This window comes from Candoia aspera, chromosome 5 (assembly GCF_035149785.1).
Source record: "Candoia aspera isolate rCanAsp1 chromosome 5, rCanAsp1.hap2, whole genome shotgun sequence".
NCBI classification, from domain to species: Eukaryota; Metazoa; Chordata; class Lepidosauria; order Squamata; family Boidae; genus Candoia; species Candoia aspera.
Window position 1 is genome coordinate 42,431,583 of NC_086157.1, and position 22,922 is coordinate 42,454,504.

General features: G+C 36.0%; 1 protein-coding gene across 2 annotated transcripts in view; it reads right to left on the reverse strand.

Moving 5' to 3' along the window:
• The window catches only part of NLGN4X (neuroligin 4 X-linked), a 167,304-nt gene that overhangs the window by 104,615 nt on the left and 39,767 nt on the right, over positions 1-22,922 (reverse strand). For both annotated transcript variants that reach the window (XM_063305066.1, XM_063305065.1), the window contains exon 2: positions 21,220-22,081. In XM_063305066.1, coding sequence (XP_063161136.1) covers positions 21,220-21,691 — 472 coding nt within the window. In that variant the 5' untranslated portion in view covers positions 21,692-22,081. The remainder of the gene's footprint in view (positions 1-21,219; positions 22,082-22,922) is intronic.

Genomic DNA, 22,922 nt, shown 5'->3' on the forward strand with positions numbered 1-22,922 from the left:
TAAATTTATGTAGAAGGAATATAGGCACAAGATCATCACATAGTTTTTGCTCAGGCAGTTTCTCCCAAGGAGAAAAGAATCTGACTGAGTGGAATAGAACAAGAATCCAAGTCAGGCAGGATACAAAGGTAATAATAGAACAATATTAAGTATGGAGAGCTACCAGCACAGAATTTGCCTTCCATTTAGATTATAAACTCAAAGCATGGTTAGAGGTAGGCAGGGTCAGCCAACACCACCATGAAGGAACAGTATAGTATGACAGAAATAAACCAAAATACTTTTGAAAAATATTATGGAGTAGATATCCTAGAACACCACAGGTGCTACAGAATACTCTTTATTTTGTTTTTATTTTATTTATTTTCTATCCCACCTTCATTATTTTTATAAAAACTCAAGGCGGCAAACATACCTAATATTCTGTCCTCCTCCTATTTTCCCCACAACAACTCTGTGAAGTGAGTTGGGCTGAGGGAGAGTGACTGGCCCAAGGTCACCCAGCCAGCTTTCATGCCTAAGGTAGGACTAGAACTCACAGTCTCCTGGTTTCTAGCCTGGAGCCTTAACCACTAGACCAGACTGGCTCTTGATATGTTGTATAATTTGTGAGGAAAATAGTACTGAAGAAACAAAACAAATAGAAGTGGCTCTAATAGATTTACCTTTATAATCCATAAGGTGATTTTTATATTTTCTGAAAACGTCTCCAATGGCCCAATAAAACAGGTTTTTATTTTTCTTTGTTTGGAGTTTTGTTTTGGTTTTTTTTTTTTTTTTTTGGTGACTTTGTGTCAGTTCTTTTCCTCCTGGTGACTTGTTTTCTTGACAAGATTTTGGAAGAGGTTGGCCATTGCCTCCTTCCTAGCACAGATAGCCAATTATTGACCATTCAGCTGGCTTTATGTCTAAAGCAAGACTAGAGCAAACAGTCTCCCGCTTTCTAGTCTAGTGCCTTAACCACTACATGAAACTGACTCTTAATAAAACAGATACATGAATAAAAATCACAGAATCACAGATTGTTTTAACTCAAACAAATTTAAATATGGTAGAGAAACCTCAACACTTTATGATCCATCATAAAACTTAAGTATTCCTGCTGTAAAGACATCAGGACTAAAGTTTAATCTCCATATATACAGCGTTATGTTTTAAAAGATGTTTAACAACCACAAATTTAGTTGCAAATGTAGAAACAGTCAGCAGAACAGAAGCATACTGATCCAAAAGAAATTGCTACATGGCCAGTGAAGATTAAATAGGAAATTGAATTAATTGTCCCTTCATGATTGATCTTGCTATTAAGCAATGTCCAAAAACCGTTAGAGTTAATATGTTTATGTCATATTTGAATGTTAAAATGTGTTGGCCACTAAAATCTGCAGAACAGGCCCTTCTGAATATATGTTCCTGACCTGATTTATGGCATACAGGAATTGTTCTCCTGCATCACTCATCAAATTGTAGGAGTTGTGTAGCTATACACACACAGAGCATGTAGAAAATTCATAAAGAAACATATAATTAATTTTACTGTTAATTTTAATCTATGTTTTGGGTTTTATATTTTATTTTATTGTTTAGTACTTTTTAAAAAAATGTTGGCCACCTTGACTACTTGCTAGAGTAAAGAAATGGATATAAACCAAAGATATATGTATAAAAGACTGAATGTCAGCAATCTAAAGAATCATGGATCACCTTGCAACTTAAACAATGGTTATCATTTAATGTAGCAGCACATTTTTTTTTCAACTGGGCATAACATTTTATGAACACAGTAAGTATGTGTCAGATCTCGATTTAGCATCTGTCATGTCCTAAAATACAGTTTTGTAATTCAGAATGACTCAGTAAACTTCTGTGGGTTTTTGACAAATTTAGGATAGATGCAACATTTTACATCTTAATTGTAGAAGCATTTCATTTTTGTATTACTTTATTTCTTAGAAAAAGTTTTGCCTCTCTTCTATTATATGCCATACTAAGAAGAAATACAATGTAACATTGTTAATAAGGTGCCATATGTAAATTAGATTGTGTGACAAATGTTTCAAATGTAAACTTTATTGAGAATGAATTAATTGCTTCTATCTAGAATTGTGACTGAATAATCTAGGGATATTCATTTAAATGTTTAAGGCATCTGAATCCTTAGATAGCAAGGTTGATTGAAGGACATATGAAAAATGGTTTCAAACAACTGAAAAAAAGAAAATGAAATATTTTACAATTTACTCAATCATGAGTTTGCAACTTGTCTGATAATATGGCTTGCCTATTGATTCAAGTATCGCATCTCTTTAAAATACCTTTGCATAGCGTCAGAGCATGCAAATTAAATCAGAACTACTGGTGTTACTGGAAATTATGCAATTGTAGTCCAACAGAATTTAGAAGGCACAGGTTTGGAGATGTGCTGATATAAATGACACAGTTTATAGCCTTGCAAAGCCTCTTCTTTAAAAAGAGGAACAATTTAGGACATGTTAAAACTACATATCTTTGGCCAAGCTTTTAATTGTTAATTAGTTTAATGACTGGTTTTAATTTTGTTTTTGGTTTTAAATGTATTATTTTTTTTTCTATTTGTACTTCGTTTTTTTTTTTTTTTTAAGTTTCAAGCCACTTTAATTGTTGGAAAACACAGAAAGGTAGGGTATAAATTCATTAATCAATCAATTGGACCATTTCATCCAAAACATCCTTCAGTTTGAAACAATTGACTGTATTGATAATTTGAAATAAAATTAATCAGTTAAACTATTTTGGATTCCTTAATATTGGGGTTATTTACTGGGCCACTGACTTCAGTGAACAAAAGCAATGACCAAAATAACCAAGAAAATGAAGAAGTCAGCATAAGGTTAAATTAACATGATGCTTCTGACCATTCAGAGTCTTAAAAAGTCCCTGGAATTTAGAGTAACTGTGATGAACTGGCTTAACTAATGTTCATGCAAAATTAGGGTTGTTGTTGTTTTTTTTGTTTTTTTTTTTAAGATGGTAATAGTTCACACATTTGCATAGGAAAGTAAATACCACTGCAACTACAAGTAAATGTCTTACACAGAAGCATGCAATTTTTTGGCATCTGAAGGTCCTTCATTTTTTAATAATGAAGCTAGACTTGCATTTTTCCCCTACCTCAAAATGGGAGGGGAGGGGCAAAAAATGTGAAAATTCCTGATTCTTTCATACTGAAAATTATAATTCAGTGGTCAATTATGAAGGTGTTTGGAGGGCTAATATTTAGCATGAGGAACTAAGGCTACAGGTCATGAAGTCATCACAATGATTAAAAGTCAGTTAGTAACCCCCTGATTAATAGAGTAATTTGTAGGGTATTTAGAGAGAATGATAGTTGCTTATCATACCATGCAAACCCTGATTAATGGTTTATAGTATATACAGTTTATCTGATTATTGAAAACTTGTTTTGCCAAGAGAAATAAAATTACTATTACAAACTATCTCTTCTCTTGTGTGACTTAAATATGATAGCAATAGAGGTAGCATCGTTCACTCACACTTCTCACTGCTAAGGGATCATTAGCATAACAACTGATTCTTTCCTGGTATGGAAGCTATTAAAATGATGAAATAATCTTATTATAAGTTGCTATATGAGCCAGTGCAAGCTTTATATTATAAGATGATTCATGGTTGAGACTAATTACGTCTGGAGGCTGTGGGGACCTCGATGGGGCACAACAGGGTTCAGTTCCATCCAGGCAAAACTGAGTGGCTTTGGATGTTTGAACTTTCTGGTGCCAGGGACTTTCCATTTTTGGTCTTGTATGAAGTGGCACTACCTGGGACAAACCCAGTACACAATCTGGGGGTCCTCCTGGACTCATGGGTCCTGCCCAAAGAAGCAGGTAACAGCCATGGCTAGGAGGACCTTTGCACACCTTTGGGTTGTGCATCAGTTGTGCCCACTCCTGGACCAGGAGGCCCTGCTCACTGTCATTCATGCCCTTGTGACCTCCCAACTGGACCACTGCAATGTGCTTTACATGGGGCTGCCCCTGAAGAACATTTGGAAACTTCAACGGTGCAGAATTCAGCAGCATGGGTAGCAGTTGGTACCAGTTATTCAGCGCATGTAACATCTCTACTCTGTAAGTTGCATTGGTTGCCAGTGTGTTTCCAGGTGCAATTCATAGTGCTGGTTGTCACCTTTAAAGCCCTTCATGGCTTGGGACCGGGTTACTTGAGGGACCATCTCTATCCAGTTGTTTCTACCTGTCTGATCTGGTCAGGCAGGATGGTCATGCTTTGAGTCCTATCAGCTATGGAATGCTGGTTGGCAGGACCTAGAAGGCATGCCTTTTCTGCCATAGCACCCACCTTATGGAGCATTCTCCCTCGGGAAATCAGTATGGCCCTGACCCTGATTAAAGATTTGGCTCTGGGCCTGGGCCTGGGTCCCAAGAGTGTGCAGGGACTCATTTTGTGATTAATTTAGTCACTATGAAGGGTGCTTTATTCTCAGCGACTATATATTTTAATGTTTGTATTATTGTAATTGTTTATGTTTGTTAAATTTTGTTCACCGCCCAGAATCTACAAATCAATCAATTAATTGTTTAATTAAACTTTTTTGTTTTGTCTTGTTTTTATGTAAAAAAATCAAAATCAGATTCATACAAGATTTAAACAAGAAACAATATTGGAAAAATCCTGGGCTTCTGTAAACAAAAATGTATTTTTGCAGAAGCCCAGGATTTTTCAGATGACATTTACAGCTTTCTATTCATATTACTGTTTCTTGTTTAAATCTTGTATGAATCTGATTTTGATTTTTTTTTAAATGGTAAAGAAAAGTTTGTTCATATTATAGGATCTCCATAGAAACCTAAAAACAAAAAAAAGTGTTTAATTAATTAATGATGAAAATGATTTTTTTTAATTTTTCTCAATCAGTGAGATGGGAAAACGTTCTACTGATTGATCAGCAAAGAATGTTTGGCCCATTCTTCTCACACTCCAGTTATGTTCTCTAGAATTTTATGTTTCATATGTTCAAACCCAGGATGCTAAAGGAATTTTAATTTTTAAATTGAATTACTTTTAAATTTAATTATTATTGATTTGTAATACTACTGTTAATAACCATTTCTGTGTATAACTCACTAATGGTTCTGAATCTATCCACTGCATGCCTAGCACAGAGCCCGAAATTTTACCCAGGTTGCATAATAGGACCTCAAGGATTCCTTAGAGAAAATTGATACAAAAGTGGAAATTTAAAAGCAGTTGGCTTAAATAACTTACACTTTCAAAACATATCAATAGGCTACTTTACATAGGACAGTGGTTTGATTACACCATGCAGAAATAGAAAGCAAAAGTTTTTTTGGATTTAGTATTAAGATCCTATTGCAGAATCAGTTAAAAGGTTCATACAATTTATCATCGTAAGGACACAGGGGCAAGATTAAAAGAAAAATGTGCTTGCTGCATCAAAGTAAAGAAACAGAAGAAGAAGAAAAAAAAACAGGCCATGCTGATTGTTGAAAGACCTGATAGGGAACATGTCAGCAAAAAAGAACCAACAAGAACCCTACTGCTTATAGCCTAGAAAATTAAAGACAAAAAACTAAAATTTAACTAGAGTATCACCAATATAGAATATCATAGCACATTTTAAAATGACTGCCTAATAAAAGATGTTGACTTATTGGCAGCATTATAATATTATTTGAGAAATGGTTTTGTGTTATTATTCCTCAAGCAAAAGCAAAATAAGATAAAATAAAATGATATCACAAATTATCTTACCCAATCAAGCCATGAGTAATACCACACTGTAATCAAAATAGTATTTGATAAAGCTAGATAGGTGCCCAGTGGATTGCTGGATGATTGGCAGTTGATAGAAAGGTTGACTTCCTTCTAATTTTGGGATAGCAACAACTAAGAGGCTTCCTGTTCCAAAACTGGAAGGATATTTAATATGTAATAACTCAAATATTATTTTGTATTTATTATATAGGTATTGTTACAGTAGGGATGCGGTGGCGCTGCGGGTTAAACCACTGAGCTGCTGAGCTTTCCAATCGGAAGGTCGGCAGTTCGAATCCGCATGATGGGGTGATCTCCCATTGCTAGTCCTAGCTCCTGCCTACCTAGCAATTCGAAAACATGGAAATGTGAGTAGATTAATAGGTACCGCTTCGGCGGGCAGGTAACAGCGTTCCTCTCAGTCATGCTGGCCACACGACCACGGAAGTGTCTACAGACAAACGCAGGCTCTTTGGCTTTGAAACGGAGATGAGCACTGCCTCCTAGAGTCGGACACAACTGGACTTAATGTCAAGGGAAGCCTTTACCTTTACCTTATTGTTTCAGTAGATAATAGCAGCTGGTTCTGTGCTCGTATTCAGATACTATTTGGTAGTTGGCTGTCATTCCTAAATCTCAACTGAAAAACAAATGAGATTTAATAATCTTGAAGCTTGTATACATCTGATCTTCAGCAAAGGATAATTACCTTGTTGTGGTGCTGGAGATTGAGCACCTCAATGACGCCATGAGCTAAACCGTGAAGGGCCACCCAAGACGGGAAGGTCATGACAGAGAGAGCAGACTAAATGCGATCCCTGGGGAAGGTAATGGCAACCCACCCCAGTATTCTTGCCGTGAAAACTAAATGGATCAGTACAACCAGAGATATGTCAGTATACCATTGGAAGATGAGACTCCCAGGTCAGAAGATGGTCAAAATGCTACTGGGGAGGAACAGAGGATGAGTTCAACTAGCCCCAGATGTGATGACGCAGATAGCTCAAAGCCAAAAGGACGGCTAGCAGCCAACGGTGCTGGTGGTGAACAGTGAATCCAATGTTCTAAGGATCAACACACCATTGGAACCTGGAATGTAAGATCGATGGGCCAGGACAAATTGGATGTGGTTCTGGGTGAGATGTCAAGATTAAAGATAGACATTTTGGGTGTCAGTGAACGGAAATGGATTGGAATGGGCCACTTCACATCAAATGACCACCAGATCTACTACTGTGGACAAGAGGACCACAGAAGAAATGGAGTAGCCTTCATAATTAATAGTAAAGTGGCTAAAGCAGTGCTTGGATACAATCCAAAAAATGATAGAATTATCTCAGTTCAAATTCAGGGCAAGACATCTAATATCACAGTGATCCAAATATACACCCCAACCACAGATGCTGAAGAAGCTGAAGTAGATCAATTCTATGAGGATATGCAGCACCTACTGGACAACACAGATCAGCTAGATATGAGCTCACTAATATACTTAAGGAATATGCAGTGGAGGTGAAGAATAGATTTAAGGGACTGGACTTAGTAGATAGGGTCCCGGAAGAACTCTGGACAGAAGTTGGCAGCATTGTTCAGGAGGCGGCAACAAAATACATCCCAAAAAAAGAGAAAACCAAGAAGGCAAAATGGCTGTCTGCTGAGACACTAGAAGTAGCCCAAGAAAGAAGGAAAGCAAAAGGCAACAGCGATAGGGGGAGATATGCGCAATTAAATGCAAAATTCCAGAGGTTAGCCAGAAGAGATAAGGAATTATTTTTAAACAAGCAATGTGAGGAAGTGGAAGAAGACAATAGAATAGGAAGGACAAGAGACCTCTTCCAGAAAATTAGAAACATTGGAGGTAAATTCCAGGCAAAAATGGGTATGATCAAAAACAAAGATGGCAAGGACCTAACAGAAGAAGAAGAGATCAAGAAAAGGTGGCAAGAATATATGGAAGACCTGTACAGGAAGGATAACAATATCAGGGATAGCTTTGATGGTGTGGTCAGTGAGCTAGAGCCAGACATCCTGAAGAGTGAGGTTGAATGGGCCTTAAGAAGCATTACTAATAACAAGGCAGTAGGTATCCCAGCTGAACTGTTCAAAATCTTGCAAGATGATGCTGTCAAGGAAATGCATGCTATATGCCAGCACATTTGGAAAACACACGAATGGCCATCAGATTGGAAAAAATCAACTTATATCCCCATACCAAAAAAGGGAAACACTAAAGAATGTTCAAACTATCAAACAGTGGCACTCATTTCACATGCCAGTAAGGTAATGCTCAAGATCCTGCAAGGTAGACTTCAGCAATTCATGGAGTGAGAATTGTCAGATGCAGAAGCTGGGTTTAGAAAAGGCAGAGGAACTAGGGACCAAATTGCCAATATCTGCTGGATAATGGAAAAAGCCAGGGAGTTTCACAAAAACATCTATTTCTGTTTTATTGACTATTCTAAAGCCTTTGACTGTGTGGACCATAACAAATTGTGGCAAGTTCTTAGCGGTATGGGGATACCAAGTCATCTTGTCTGCCTCCTGAAGAATCTGTATAACGACCAAGTAGCAACAGTAAGAACAGACCATGGAACAACGGACTTGTTTAAGTTTGGGAAAGGAGTATGGCAGGGTTGTATACTCTCACCCTACCTATTCAACTTGTACACAGAACACATCATGCGACATGCTGGGCTTGAGGAATCCAAGGCTGGATTTAAAATCACTGGAAGAAACATTAACAATCTCAGATATGCAGATGATGAAGGTGAAAGAAGAAAGTGCAAAAGCTGGCCTGCAGCTAAACCTCAAAAAAACCAAGATTATGGCAACCAGCTTGATAACTGGCAAATAGAGGGAGAAAACGTAGAGGCAGTGTAAGACTTTGTATTTCTAGGTGCAAAGATTACTGCAGATGCTGACTGCAGTCAGGAAATCAGAAGACGTTTAATCCTTTGGAGAAGAACAGTAACAAATCTCAATAAAATAGATAAGAGCAGAGACATCACGCTGACAACAAAGGTCCTCATATTTAAAGCAATGGTATTCTGAGTAGTAAGATATGGCTGCAAGAGCTGGACTATAAGGAGGGCTGAGAGAAGGAGGATCGATGCTTTTGAACTGTGGTGTTGGAGGAAAATTCTGAGAGTGCCTTGGACTGCAAGAAGATCAAACCAGTCCATCCTCCAGGAAATAAAGCCAAACTGCTCACTTGAGGGAATTATATTAAAGGCAAAACTGAAGTACTTTGGTCACATAATGAGAAAACAGGACACCCTGGTTAAGATGCCGATGCTAGGGAAAGTGGAAGGCAAAAGGAAGACAGGCCGACCAAGGGCAAGATGGATAGATGATATTCTAGAGGTGACGGACTCATCCCTGGGGGAGCTGGGGGTGTTGACGACCAACAGGAAGCTCTGGTGTGGGCCGGTCCATGAAGTCATGAAGAGTCGGAAGTGACTGAACAAATAAACATCAACAAAATAAGTCTGATAAAAGAAAAATAAATTAAATCTGTCCTTATTATCATCCCATAAACCCAGTGCTCTTATATATATTATTCTGCCCTTCATTATCAAAATAACCTTCTCTTAAAGCTTATTTTGCAGGTGTGCAGCAAATTATCCAATGTGTAAAGTTTATGCCTAGTTTATGTTCATTCATAAATAGTTTTTGTTAAATTCTTGTGGGTAGTTGAGATGTAGGAGTCGATTTTGTACTGCATAGCTTTAATTATAATTCTGAAATCTCAGTGAGAGATTTCAAGGCTTTCTTTTCAGAATTTTTAATTGTATAATAAACACTGACAATAAGATAACAAAGATAACAACTTTCCATTAATCTGTTCATCCTTCTTATCTGAAAAAAGGCCTACAGACTTAGCCAAATGAATGGAGTTTTTTTCTACACATTCCAGGACTCGGAATAAACAGAGTTCTCATACTTTGACAAAAGAGCAATTGGCACACACAGTTGTACAAATCAGAGTCTTTGAAAAAAATATAATACACACATCACATTAGAAGGAACAGCCTGCTGTTGGGATGCCCCTATATGTCTATCAACTCTCTCTGAATTTACTGTATAAACTTCAGAAACTGGCTAATGTTTCTCATTCTGTTTTTTTTTTTTTTTTAGTTTGATTTCTTTTATCAACCATTCTTTGTTTTCTTGGCCATCCAAAGTATTCTCAGGAATCTTTTCCAATACCAAACTTCAAAAACATCAATAATCTTTCTATCCTGCTTCTTTAAAATTCAACTTTCACCTCCATAGAGTTGGACAACTCTGCCTGCAGAGTTTTGTTTTTCAAGGTATCGACTTGTCACAGTGTCCAAATATCTTTCCAAGGCCTTCATTGCTACCCCACCGACTGCTAGTCTGCAGCACTTTTGGGGACCCCTTTACTGTTGATGTCACCAATCTTAAAAGGTGGAAGCTATTCACTATTTCAATATCTTCAATGTCATTTTTCAGGCTGGTTATTGTACCTGTTGTAATTAATTGGGTTTTCTTTGTATTTACATTCAGTCCCATTTCTTTCACCGTGCTTCTTAACTTTCAATTACTAGAGCCTGTAGAGCATATGCATCAGTTCCCAGAGCAGTGTTATCAGCATAGTGTAGATTATTGATGTTTCTTCCTCCAATTTCACCATCTAGCACTGAATGATTAGTTCTTGTGCTGTCTAACATAAACTCAGCAATTTTCTGTAGTACCACAGTTCAGTAGTAATGACATATAAGCCACATGCCCATTTGTAAAAGCATATGTTTAATGAAGTTTCTTTCTGATGAAAAGGTATTCACATTTCTCAGGGATCCTAGTAAAGCTTAAGCCCTACCTATTTTTTATTAAAATTGCCCTATAGGAACAAAGGAAGCTGCTCTTTAGTGAATACTTGGCAGTGTTTATCTCCAATTGCTTTGGTCCCTCATTAGGCTACTATTGCATCAGTTTAAATCACATTTTAAAGCAGGGCTGGAGAATGTGACTCTGTTGTTGTTATTTAGTTCTTATCAGTCACAGCCAATGTTGCCAATTGCCAGGGATGATGAGGTCTGTAATGCAAGAAGTGAATTTTCCATCATCAGGTCAAGAAGACTCCTACAGAAGTATTTTGTTTGTAGCTTTGCCTGGCTAAATAATTGTGGCATGTAGCATAGTGATAACATATCCTTCTTTTCTGCTCTTCACACACGCTCTTTCTCCCTGTTTGAATCCAATATTGCCTCTGAACATGGAAGTTTTAGTTTATATGGCCAAAGGAGAACATAAGAGCTGAGCTTCTCTGTGCTTACAGTGTGAAATTAGTAATCAGCTTTTGAAAAAACTGACCCAATGACCTTAGTAACTGACTGAGTCATATATGTCTTTGCCCTTGGAAGTCCAGAAGAAATACTGGAAACCTTTAAACGTGTTTATTTTAGAGAAAAGCAACAGATGCTCGGAAATTTGCAGAAGAGATGTCTTCCAATTCTCTTCTCCTGTGCAGATGCTTTTTCTCATTTATGATTCCAGATCTGTTGCTGCGATGGAGACAAAGCTTGAAACCCATGCTAAGGGAAAAGCAGCATTGGTGGTGATGTATGACTAAAATAGCCAAGTTGTAATGTTTAACATCTGTTAGACTGCATTTAAGGGAAAGCAGATTTGACAACCACTGGCTAGAGTATTCAAAACAATGAAATTCTATTTTTGAAAAAGGAAATTTTAACATTATTTGTAGGTGTTTTAAAGTTATATCATTAATTCTGCTGTGAACTGTAGTTTGTATCTTCAGTCAGAGAAGATGCAGTAAGATCTGTATTTGAACAAGATTGGCAAATGTGAATTTTGCCAGAGTTGCTCCTTTCAAATCTAATGTCATGGTCTGTCTCCACAAAAACGTTGCTAATTTCTGACAGCCATGAATCATATTATATAGTATAATGTATTCATTCTGAATTCATGGTACGCCAAGAAAATGGTATTTAGCTTTGCCGTGATGTGGTGATGCACCTGTTTAAAGATTCTGAAGTATAGGTTCAGTTTTTAGCAGTCTAGTTTATATTGATGTATTGACAACCAGAAAGTTGAGTAATAAATACTATTATGATAACTATTTTAAAGGACCTAATAAACTTGTTAACAGTGGAAAGCACTGGAGATTGGGCAAGAATGAGAAGCCATACATAGAAGAATGACTCTAATAAAAATACCAATATTTGGCAGAGAAATACTTACCTGTAATATCAAACTGGAAAATGCTTAGATTTGCAATAAATAAAGAGAACATAGTAGCTGCTAACAAAATAAACTTGCCATGCCATTGATGGCAGGAAGAATGCCTTTACCATGGTTGTGACAGGAAATAAAGAATGAAGACAGTCAAGCCCAGGTACAAGTCCATATCCTCTACACTGTTTCCATAAGGGCAGCCCCATACCAATATTTCTCTGTGCTTTCTGCATCAGCAAAATGCTATCCAGCAGACTCTTTAAGAGGACCATAGGCTACTGGAGCATGCCAGTCCAGTGAAATTCCACCCCCCACACACTACCTGTTGTGACAGGTTTGTAAGGTGTTTTGCTGATAAAATTGCTTGTATTTGCATGGAACTAGAGAAGGTAACTGTAGTTATAACTTGAAAAGTTAACTGGGGTTCTTTTGATCATTTATACTCTAAGGATGTGGATCTGCTACTGGTGGGTTGGAGTCCTGGTTGTTTCAGGCAGCTAAAGGAGAGGTGAGATACCAGTTCAGGAGGTTGTAAATGCCTTTTTGAGAAAGGGTCATCTTTGAAGGAGAATCACTGTGGTCATCTTCCAGGAAGCTGTAAAAACATGTCTGTTCCAACAAGCCTTTGGAAATTCACACCTTCATTTGGCTCTTCATATTATTATCAGTGTGCAATTTTAATTTCTAAATTATTTACTTTATGGGTTTCATTAACTGCCAAGACATGTGCAAAACTGCCAGTAAAGAAATAATGGAAATAAATAAACAAATAATTTTTAAAATTACCCTTTAAACTATCTTCCAAACAGCGTTTATGAAACAAATACAGTACAGGCAATGTTCTTTATTGATAAACCACAGATGTGATATAAGCAACATCCATAATACTTAAATGAACCCTACTCTATAAACCAATAAATACTAAGGCAATTTATAGATTATTTTAGTTCCTCATATGGTTAGAACAAGACCTTTCAATTTTTTTTTCATGTTCAAAAATGCACTGCTGTCATATGGCATGAGGTTTATAATACTATTTTCAAAAATTCAAACAATATGTGTATAACATCAGCACCGGTTCTTTTGTTTTACTGGTTACCTGAACAGGCATCTGTAACTTCTAATTTTATAAAAGTGTGTTTCTTCTGGATAGGGAAAAATGAATTGCCCCATCTGTGAATTTCTATTCTATCACTGAGAAATGTCTGTGCTTTATCACTAGGTGCCACTATAGTGCAGTTATCTGATGAAATAAGGTCTAACATTTTAATGTAGTACCCAGAACAACTTCTCCTGCCATTTATGTTATATGGCTGAGTACAGTAAAATATTACGCATCCAAAGGGAAAAATAAGCCAACAAGCATAAGTAGCTGGTTTAAAGCTGAAAACTTTCCAGACAGAAAAACATTTTGTGAGGAGGAAAAAAAAAATTATGCAGAGTTCTGTAAAAAGTGATCAAAGATCCACATGAAATACAGAAAATGAAAATAAGCAATTTTCTTTGTATGTAGTAAACAGGAAAAAAAAAAAAGAACAAATGTATCAGACAACACAGGGCAAACTATTCATCCATTGTGCGTAAGTAGGCAGTGAATATTAAGCTGAGTTCCTCCAAACAGCTGAGTGAAGGGGAAAAACACTGAGCTGTTTTGAATGCTTGGCGTGATTGTTTTGAAGGGAACCCATGCCATCTAAGCATATGTAGTCATTTCTGCAAAGGTTGCCACCACTAGGAGATGGGGTGGGGTGGGTCAGAATGACAAAATCCAGATTAGGGAAAAGATATCAAATACTACACATGACGTGACTAAATCAGGGTTTCTCAACCATGGTTCTGTGGAACACTAGGGTTCTGTGAGAGGTCACTAGGGGTTCCCTGGAAGATCACAATTTATTTTTAAAAAAATCAAATTTCAGCAACTTCACATTAAAGAGGTAAGATTTAGCCTTTATTTTTAGTGTAAGAACACTTTTATTAAATTTATTTATTTATTTATATTTCAAATTTCGTCACCACCCATCTCACTCAAAAAGCAACATATATACAAGCCTACACATGAAATGAGTGTAATAATTTTGTAACTTCTGGCCTATATTTGAGCCTGAATGTGCAGCAGTTCTCAGAGAACTGAAAAATATTTAAAGGGTTCCTCCAGGGTCAAAAAGTTGAGAAAGCCTGGACCAGATGATGTAAAAAGGAGCCCCGTATATTTGCTAACCCACTCTGACTAGTAAATTATGAATATTAATATTCAGGTTCATCATTTAACACTTTTGGAAACAATGCCTAGTTACCCTAGTAACCTTCAGAAAGATATTGCAGCCTGTTACAAAACAATTATTTGATTTAAACTAAATATTGTGATTGTTGTATTTGTTTTGTTTGTACTTTAACATGAATATTTAAGATGGGAAAAATAATAATAGTTTTCGTAGGATTATAAGCAAAGATTTGATTAGATACTTAGAAACAGACACCTGGCTGGCAGATGATAGAAATATTTAGAAACTTAGAAGGAATTGTTTTTGTTTTTAAAATTTATTGCACAAATAAATAAAATAAATGAAAATAAAAACTAAAAACTAAAAAAAGGGATTTTTTCCCTCTGTTTGGACATTGGTCATAATTTCACTGTGAAAATGTTTGCAATTAGAATTATAGAAATATTTTTGTTTATTTTTAATGTGATCATTTTAATAAAATAAAATCCCAATTCTCATATTGCTAAAATAAGTTGCTTGGTACAGTTTGGAAATATTCATTTCATTTTGTTTTTAGAAGTATTATTTTTAAAGCAAATCTCTTGGTAATTTCTCATGTTTGGTAATTTCTCATGTTTAATGTCTACCTTGTTTGACATGGGAATGTACAGGTTCAGATAACATGTGAAGGTAGCAGACAGCATACCAATCAAAGCCTCTTTTGAATTAATGACTCAGATAAGAGATGCAGATACTTCCCATTTCACAATGTTGCTGAGAAGAGATGAAATTATTTCCTTTTCTCCTTTTAATTGGTCAGCCTACGGGAGGTAGTTTTTGTTTTGGGCCGGGCCCTTCTGCAGAGGCTAGCAACAACTCACTTATTTTAACATTATTTATACTATTTACAGCCCTGTTTTCTAACAACCTTCATCTAACCAGACTTAGCAAATAAGGACAGCAAAGTGTGTATGTTTGTTTCATTCCTGGGCTTATTCGTCAGGGTGTTCATTCTGGATCCTAGTGCAGAGCCTGTATACTCTTTCCAGGCCACCCAAGCCCTGCTTCTCCTGAGCCTCTTCCACTTCTTGCAGGAGGACGGTTCATGATAAGAAAGCAGCACACCATGTACTTTGGAGAAATCATGCTGTTACTTGTCTCCTTATAGTGAGGGATGGAGGGATGGAACTTTGAAGTCTCCTGTGCTTGGAGGTGGATTTGAAAGAGAGGGAACAGGATCATATTAACTATCTCTGCATGCTGAGGTGAAATAGTGTGCTTGCATTGCTAGCAAGGGGTGGGGAAAGAAGACAAGCTGGAATCAGTCGCTACCTAATTTAAGTAGCACCCCCCCCATCTCAGATAATTTGCTATGGGAAGGTGGTTTCAACTTAAATCCTTAAACATGATTAGGGTTGAGCCATTTATAGACCGTTCCTTTTCATTTGGAGAAGGACTAGAGTCACAGAGGGAAGAGCTCAACCTCCTAGATTTCAAATTATTTTGTGATGAGAAGACTCTGAAAAGCTGGCAGCTGAGAAAATTCAGAAGCCATGTGGTAAGGCAGTGCTCTTCTAGATGCAGAAGAAAAGAAGACAACAGTTTCAGTTTTTGTTTAAGAGAGAGGGGCTAACAAAAGAAAAAAAATGTCCCATGGAAAAACCTACTGAGAACTTATTTAGCAATGAAAGACTATGTAAATATTAGGAACCACAAATAAGTTCCTTTAAGATAAGCACACTGTATAATTAAGCACTTTAAATTTCTATTTAAAAAGAAACACATATTCCCTTATTTCAATAATTCTCTAATAAATACCAAAAGTATTTAGGAGCTCAACTCTTACAAATCATTCCCCCACACCCATGCAAGACAGCTGGGATTGGTCTTGATCAGGCAGTTCATGCTACAGGCGAAATAATTTTATTAAAAATATTGTGAGAAACGTCTATGAATGCTCAGAGCAAACTTTTGCATACCAGAATTGCAAAGGGAGAGGAGGAGGAGGAGTTGTTTTGCTATTAGGGGAAGGTGTTGGTTATGAACCAGCTTCTATTGGGGCATTTTGCATAAAGCTTCACTGAGGCAAAGCACCCTCCAAAGCTATGCACAGCCCTATTGTTATCCATTTCATGCCAGTGGCATAAGAACCAAGTTTAGGTCTACTATATTTAGGCTGCAAAAATTTGGATAATCACCAGATGGCAGCAATGAATTAGTTTTCTGTATATATTTCCTGCATCTAGTAGTGATTTGGATTCTGGAACCCATATTTGGTAGCCCTAAACAAACTTCTTTAAAAATGACAGACAATATATTTTGCATGTAATAATTAAAGGTGTTATAGTTAATGCTTCATTACCTAATTGGGAGGTATACCTGATCACTTTATTCTATAACATGGCAGGAAGCTCTTCTGTCACGAACCTTGTTGTTTCGACACATAAAATCCTTCCATCCATCTTTGCCCCCTTTTTATAGGCTCCCTTATGTGCCTAAATGTTTTGTTTTAAAAAAAAAAACTACTATTCTCTCCACCCTTATTTTGAACAATCACAACTCAATGTTTTTTTTCACATTTATTAGTTTCCACAGCACCAGAAGAGCAAGCTAAACTCCAAGGAATTATTTCTGTTACCCTTAAAAAAAGTAGCATCTGCACTTCATTGTCATGTTCACAATCAGAATGATTTTGATATGGCTGTAGCTGGGCTTTTGTAAAAAAAACATGAGCTGTGACTGTAAAGAAATATGTTCATTTTTTAAATTAATCCTCAAGAGTCTAAGAGCTATAACGAAGGCTCATTTTAGTTTGGATATATTTCTAAATGTATCCAAACTAAACCTGTACTAAAGCACATTTTTGTATATTGGTGCTGTCCTGCATTTTGATAAGGTCAGTTGACTAATCAATAAGAATGAAATAATGAATGAATGAATGACTTTTGTATATTTATGCAGCCATCTTGTGGCTGCCTGGATTTTAGCTGCCCAGATAGAGTTAGGTAAGTCTAGAGTATAAAATAGATTAGGTAACTCTTTGGAAGTCAAGGTTGTCATTGGCCTGTTAATCTCTAATTAATCACTGTAGAGACTAAGAACATAGAATAGAGGAAGACATATTCCAAAATATGCATGGTTCCAAACCCTTTTGTTTTGCATTATATTGTTCAGTTTTCCAGAGAAAGATCAATTACTGACAGTTACAATCAGTTGGACCTTTTCCCTGGCTACAATCTATGTGCCTTTTAACCCTGTTTTATTATTAAAGTCCATTCTGAACTTTACTTTTTAGATTATAGTAAGCTTACATTATAGATAGTGTAAGCTTACTGTATCATTAACTAATTAGTGTAACTAACTAGTGTAAGATTACTGCATCATTAATTAATTTCTCTCATGGTTTGCTTCAAAAATCAAATGATTTCATGCCAGGGAAAAGAACACCAAAACAAAAACAAAAACAAAAAACACCACCCTAATATCAAGTCACTTGAAGTGAAAGTGATAAAGCATAATTTATCCTCAAGCTGAGGAAAATATCTGAGCTGACACATAATAGACATCACAGTGTAAACAAGCTCAGGCAATTCACCAAAATAAGAGAACTGTAAAATTCCAATATAGTGAAAAGTAAAACTGCCCTAGGGCCTCAAAAATGCAGGCAATTCAAAATGCAGGTTAAAAAAATGAGAATGTCTTTTCATGTAGACAAATTTTCATCCCCCAGAAAAGCAATCAATATGTATGTGGATTTCAAAACTGTGCAGATTTAAAAATGCTAACCATGAAAAGTTAGGAGTTCATGCAGATGCAAATCCTGGGAACAAAAGAATGTGATTATTTTCTTCATTAATAGCATATTGGCCTTCAGCTACTAGCTTCAAATGTGTAGACTCACATAACTTCATCATTAGTTCATGAACTGCAGGAACTTTCATCCACAAGGAAAAGTATAGTCTTATTCAGTTGAATCCTGCTGGTACTATCAACAAGCTTTGTTAACTGCACTCACATGGGTGGGTTTCATAGCCTTGGCTGTTCTTACAAATGGGAATTACAGTTTTCCATAACAGTTTTCTCACTTTTCCCCCTATTCTATGTAAATGCATATTTTATATTATATAATTGCATGTATAACAATTGCCAAGATCAAGGGAATTTTACTGAACTACCGATTGAGGCATCTATGAAAAACTTCCTTATTGCATAAGGAAGGTAGGCCAGGAAGCTAAAGTCAAAAGCTTAAATATGCTTTTGAAAATCTTATTGCTTCAAAATTAACCTAACTGGGTTCTAGAATTCATTCAGATTGAAGCAAATCAAGGATAAAGCTGTGTCAAAGTATTAAGACAGGGTTCTATATAGAACACTTAAAATTAGTGTAGCAAAGGTAAGCTATTATGTACAAAGCTGCACCTTCCTCCCCAAATAACTGTGATCACATTCAGGGCCTCCCCAATTATTTGTCTATCACTTTTCACTCATTATCTGATCCCTCTGATTTATCTCAGTTCCTATACTAAGGATGCTTTCCCTGAGTCCTGCCCTGCCCTCACTCCACAGGTATTGATGATGGATCAAGTAAAATCCTAGAAAACAATTATCAAAAAAGAATCCTAGAAAACAAATTTCAAATATCCCTCTCTCTTAGTATTTCTGTGTGCCTCCAATATGTACCTAACAAAATAAAAGCAATTCATTTTTTTTTAATTTTCAGGAAGAAATTTCAATAAGAATTTGTAAACTAATAGCTTAGAAAGCTTTCTAAGCTTCTGAAATGCTTGAGGCAATTTCCCCCAATGATTTAAAGCATCTTCATAGCATCACCCAGCCATCACTGAAGTGATATAAAGTCTATCCTTGAAAACTATTATGTTTAGATAATTCTCAAAAATATGTAAGTCCTTCCCATAAGTGAAATTCTTCTCAATATTCCCATTTCCTACAAAGTAAGTATGGAAAAAACATCTCATAAAAGTAGAGATAGGGTCTGGCACAAACTTTATTCAATTACATTCAATAACACTTATGCCAGAGATCCTAAATTGCCAAAACTTAGCTGAATTAATTTGATATCAACCCCTGCAAATTAGAGAGAAAATAAATGCATTCCTTTTATAATCTCTCCTTCTTCTGGCTTATTTTTTTCTACCATACACCTATAAATTACCAGTGTTTCTATTAATATTTATATTAAGGTGATTCCCTAAATCTTGCTGTAAACATTGAAAATACAAGATTCCCTCAGATTGAATAAAAAGGAACAGTATTTCTAGTCTCAACTTCTTCAAGAGCTTGAATGCATACAGGGTTCATTTGAAACAGTGATTTATATGTGAGATAGGGAGGTATGCCTTCAGCTTTTTATTTTTCTCTCATAAAATACTGTAAATTGAAAAACAGCTATTTATTGAAACCCTCTGTGTTCAAAAACATTGCCTCTGCTTTCTTGTGCAAAATAAAGAAAAGGAAATTGGAGATTGAAAGAGTTTGGTTTTCCTTTACAGAATGTCACAGCTGAACTCTTCCTTTATTTATGGAGCACCATGGTACTCCATTAAAACCATTCCAGTTTGCTCGCCTTTTCACTTGCTGCAATATGATTGGTCATTCTTTTCCATAATCCCTCTTGAAACTGCCAATGGGTTCTTTATTCCATCACAAGAGGACCATCACTTAGCAAGGGACCTGGGAAAGAGTGAACCACTGACTCCTTCAGATGAGACAGAGAAAAGGAAACAGATACATTGCAATATGCTAGGAAGAAAAGGGGTGGGATCACATGGAGGAAATATGCTGGGACTTTATAGCTTAAGTGTTTTTTACATTATTATTTGTAGTAGCAGCAGTAGTAATAGCAATATTTCATTTCCTTTTATTTAGAAATATTTCATTTCCTAATTATACCAGCAGCACTGCCAACAGTTGACAGAACCTTGAAGCAGAAGCAGAAATCAGAGCAAAAACAATATAAAAATAGTGATATTCAAAAGCCTCAAGTGCTTTGCTATTTAAAATAAGCCATTTATAATCATCTGTCTTCTGTGCATTTATTTGTGCAGGGTACAAAGATGGCGATAAATCTACTGTTATGAACAAAAGCAAACTGAAATAGTCTGTTTTAAATATTTTACAAATACGCATCTACAGGACAATTTTCTATGATTCTGTATAATAGAACCAAAAAGCTATTTGCCTTGTAAATCATTATCTTCAGGTAAGGAATAATTATCAAAGCTAAGGGTATTGGTAAGAATGTTACTGAGAGATTATTTAAAAAGTATAATCATAAGAAAAAGCATAAAACACATATTTGTAATAGAAATAAATCTATAGAAAAATTATTAGGGAAAGATATTTGTTTGGGAAACAATTAATGGTAACTCTTGGCTATTTTGCCATACCTATTGATTAGCTCACATATAATTGTCTGGATGAAGAATTATATATCTCTCTATATATACACACAGTGAGGGCTATTAAAATACTGACAGCTTAAAAATAAAAAAAATCTTTATGTCAAAAAGATGTATTATTTATTATGAAGTAATAAAAAGCAAGGCACTTCTAAAAAGTTAATGGTCATTCAAAGGTCTTCTATTAAACAAAATAAGCTATAGACTTTTTTTTTTTTCATTTTGAAGACATAAGGTATTAACACAGATGTTTTTGTTTAATATTAGAAGTTGTTTATTTTTTATTTGAATGGTTTCAGAGCCATTTGTATTTTCTTTGTACATTGACTTTTCCTCTGTGAACAACCAGGGATTAACATAGCGCCACTCTTTGGAAGAAGAATAGGACTGTGATCATAAATGCATGTAGCAAATGTGAACAATACAGACATGGTACTGTTCTTATCATATTTTGATCTAATAAGAACCAATTAGAAATTTTATAGTTCATCACACAGTTCATTGCAGAATTCCCTACAGTGCATACTTCAATAAATTGCGCAGACTGGCCCACTGGCCACTACATCATTACTGAATGTACTTACCATCCTCAGTTGGTACATAAATATTCAGATAGAGGCAGTCTTCATTTTGATCTTGCACATAGGTCATCACAGTATCCAAGTTGGCAGTAAACCAAACCGGTAGCATATCATTAAGCAGTGACCTCTCATCCAGATACTGTGGGCAAACAGCTGCAAATTGTGTGGCATTCCGTATACCAGTCCATGAGGAAGGAGGTTCTGGAGGTTGGAAACGTCTCTCTCCAGTTGGAGGAGAAGCATAAGGAACTCCCAAATATTGTTCCACAGGACCAAGGATTTCATTGGGCAAGGGTGTTCTTACACCACGGATTTTGCCATAATTTGTGGTTACAACTGGGTATTGTGCTTGTCCCTCAATAAGCGTAAACCGTATTGCTAGAGCAGTTATCCAGAGGAGGAAATTGGAATTCAGCATGACACAAACAGGAGTAAAAATCAAAGGCAGCCATAAGAGTCCCACTGGCTTTGACATGGTTTTACATCAGCATTAACAGGTCTCGAGGACTTTCACACCCAGACAGAAAAACAAATTTTGCAGAAAGAGACAGAAACAACTGTAAAAATCAGAAAAGTGTGTGGTTGGGAGGAAGAGAGTAATTTACCAATGGAAATGTAAGGTAATCTTGGTCAGGCATGGAAAACCCAATATAAATGTGGTATGTGTCTCAGCAGATTGAACATAGACAGATCCCAGGAATACAAACAGCAATGGACTTCTTGTAGCTACAGCCCATCCCTTGATTCTTCCCTTGTAATGCTGATGTCACTTATCCAAGAAGATGAGATGCCCAGATACTTAGAGCCTACTGTGCAAAATTTATATAGGAATCCATTTGAGTTAATTCCATCATGATGGAGAAGCCTGCCAGGGAAAGAAAGAGAGAAAATTATATTTTTTCTAATAACAGTTTTTAAAATTGCAGTTGCATTATTTGATGTGATGCACAATTGTATCACCTCTATCCATTTCTATAAAGTAAGCATCACAATGCAAGAACAAACCATTCATGAATATTGGAATAGTCTATACCACTCAGGGGGACACTAGGATCCATGCTTTGGTAACAATGCTAAACAGAAGCTGCCACATCTATTGTGTAATTCATTTTTCAGCATATTGAAAATTGGAGGAAGAAATGCCTTGAACTCCTGGAGGAAAGGTGCAGTATAAATCTAATAATTAAATCCAATGTAATTAAAAACCTACTTAACTTGAAGAAATGTTGGGAAGAAATTGAACAAAACCCTGAGTTCTTACTATAGAATCTATAGCATGTAATCTGAGGCACTTTTAACTTGCAGCAAACCTGTGAGGTAGGCTGTTTACTGTTTCATAGTTGAAGGAGAATTTGAATATAAACTATAATCCTTGAACATTCAGAAAAAAAATCCTGAACATCTTTAGCATGTTTAGGCATAACAGTGTACTTTCACAAGCAGTGAAAGAAGTTTAAAATCTTTTTGAATATTTGAACATTTGAAAATGCTGCATTTGTTTGTCTTCTCTTCTGGAATAGGAAAAAAAAAACATATCTGAACAGCTTTCAGGAATATTGGGGGTGGGTCTTGTTTACTTGCAATTATATCAGGAAGGAGAGTTTTGTCAAGCAATGTCAAGCAATGCATTTTACATGTTTGTAAAATGCATTGCTTGACATTTAACAGGAACATAGGAAACTCTTTTATATTAACTATGCCGTATA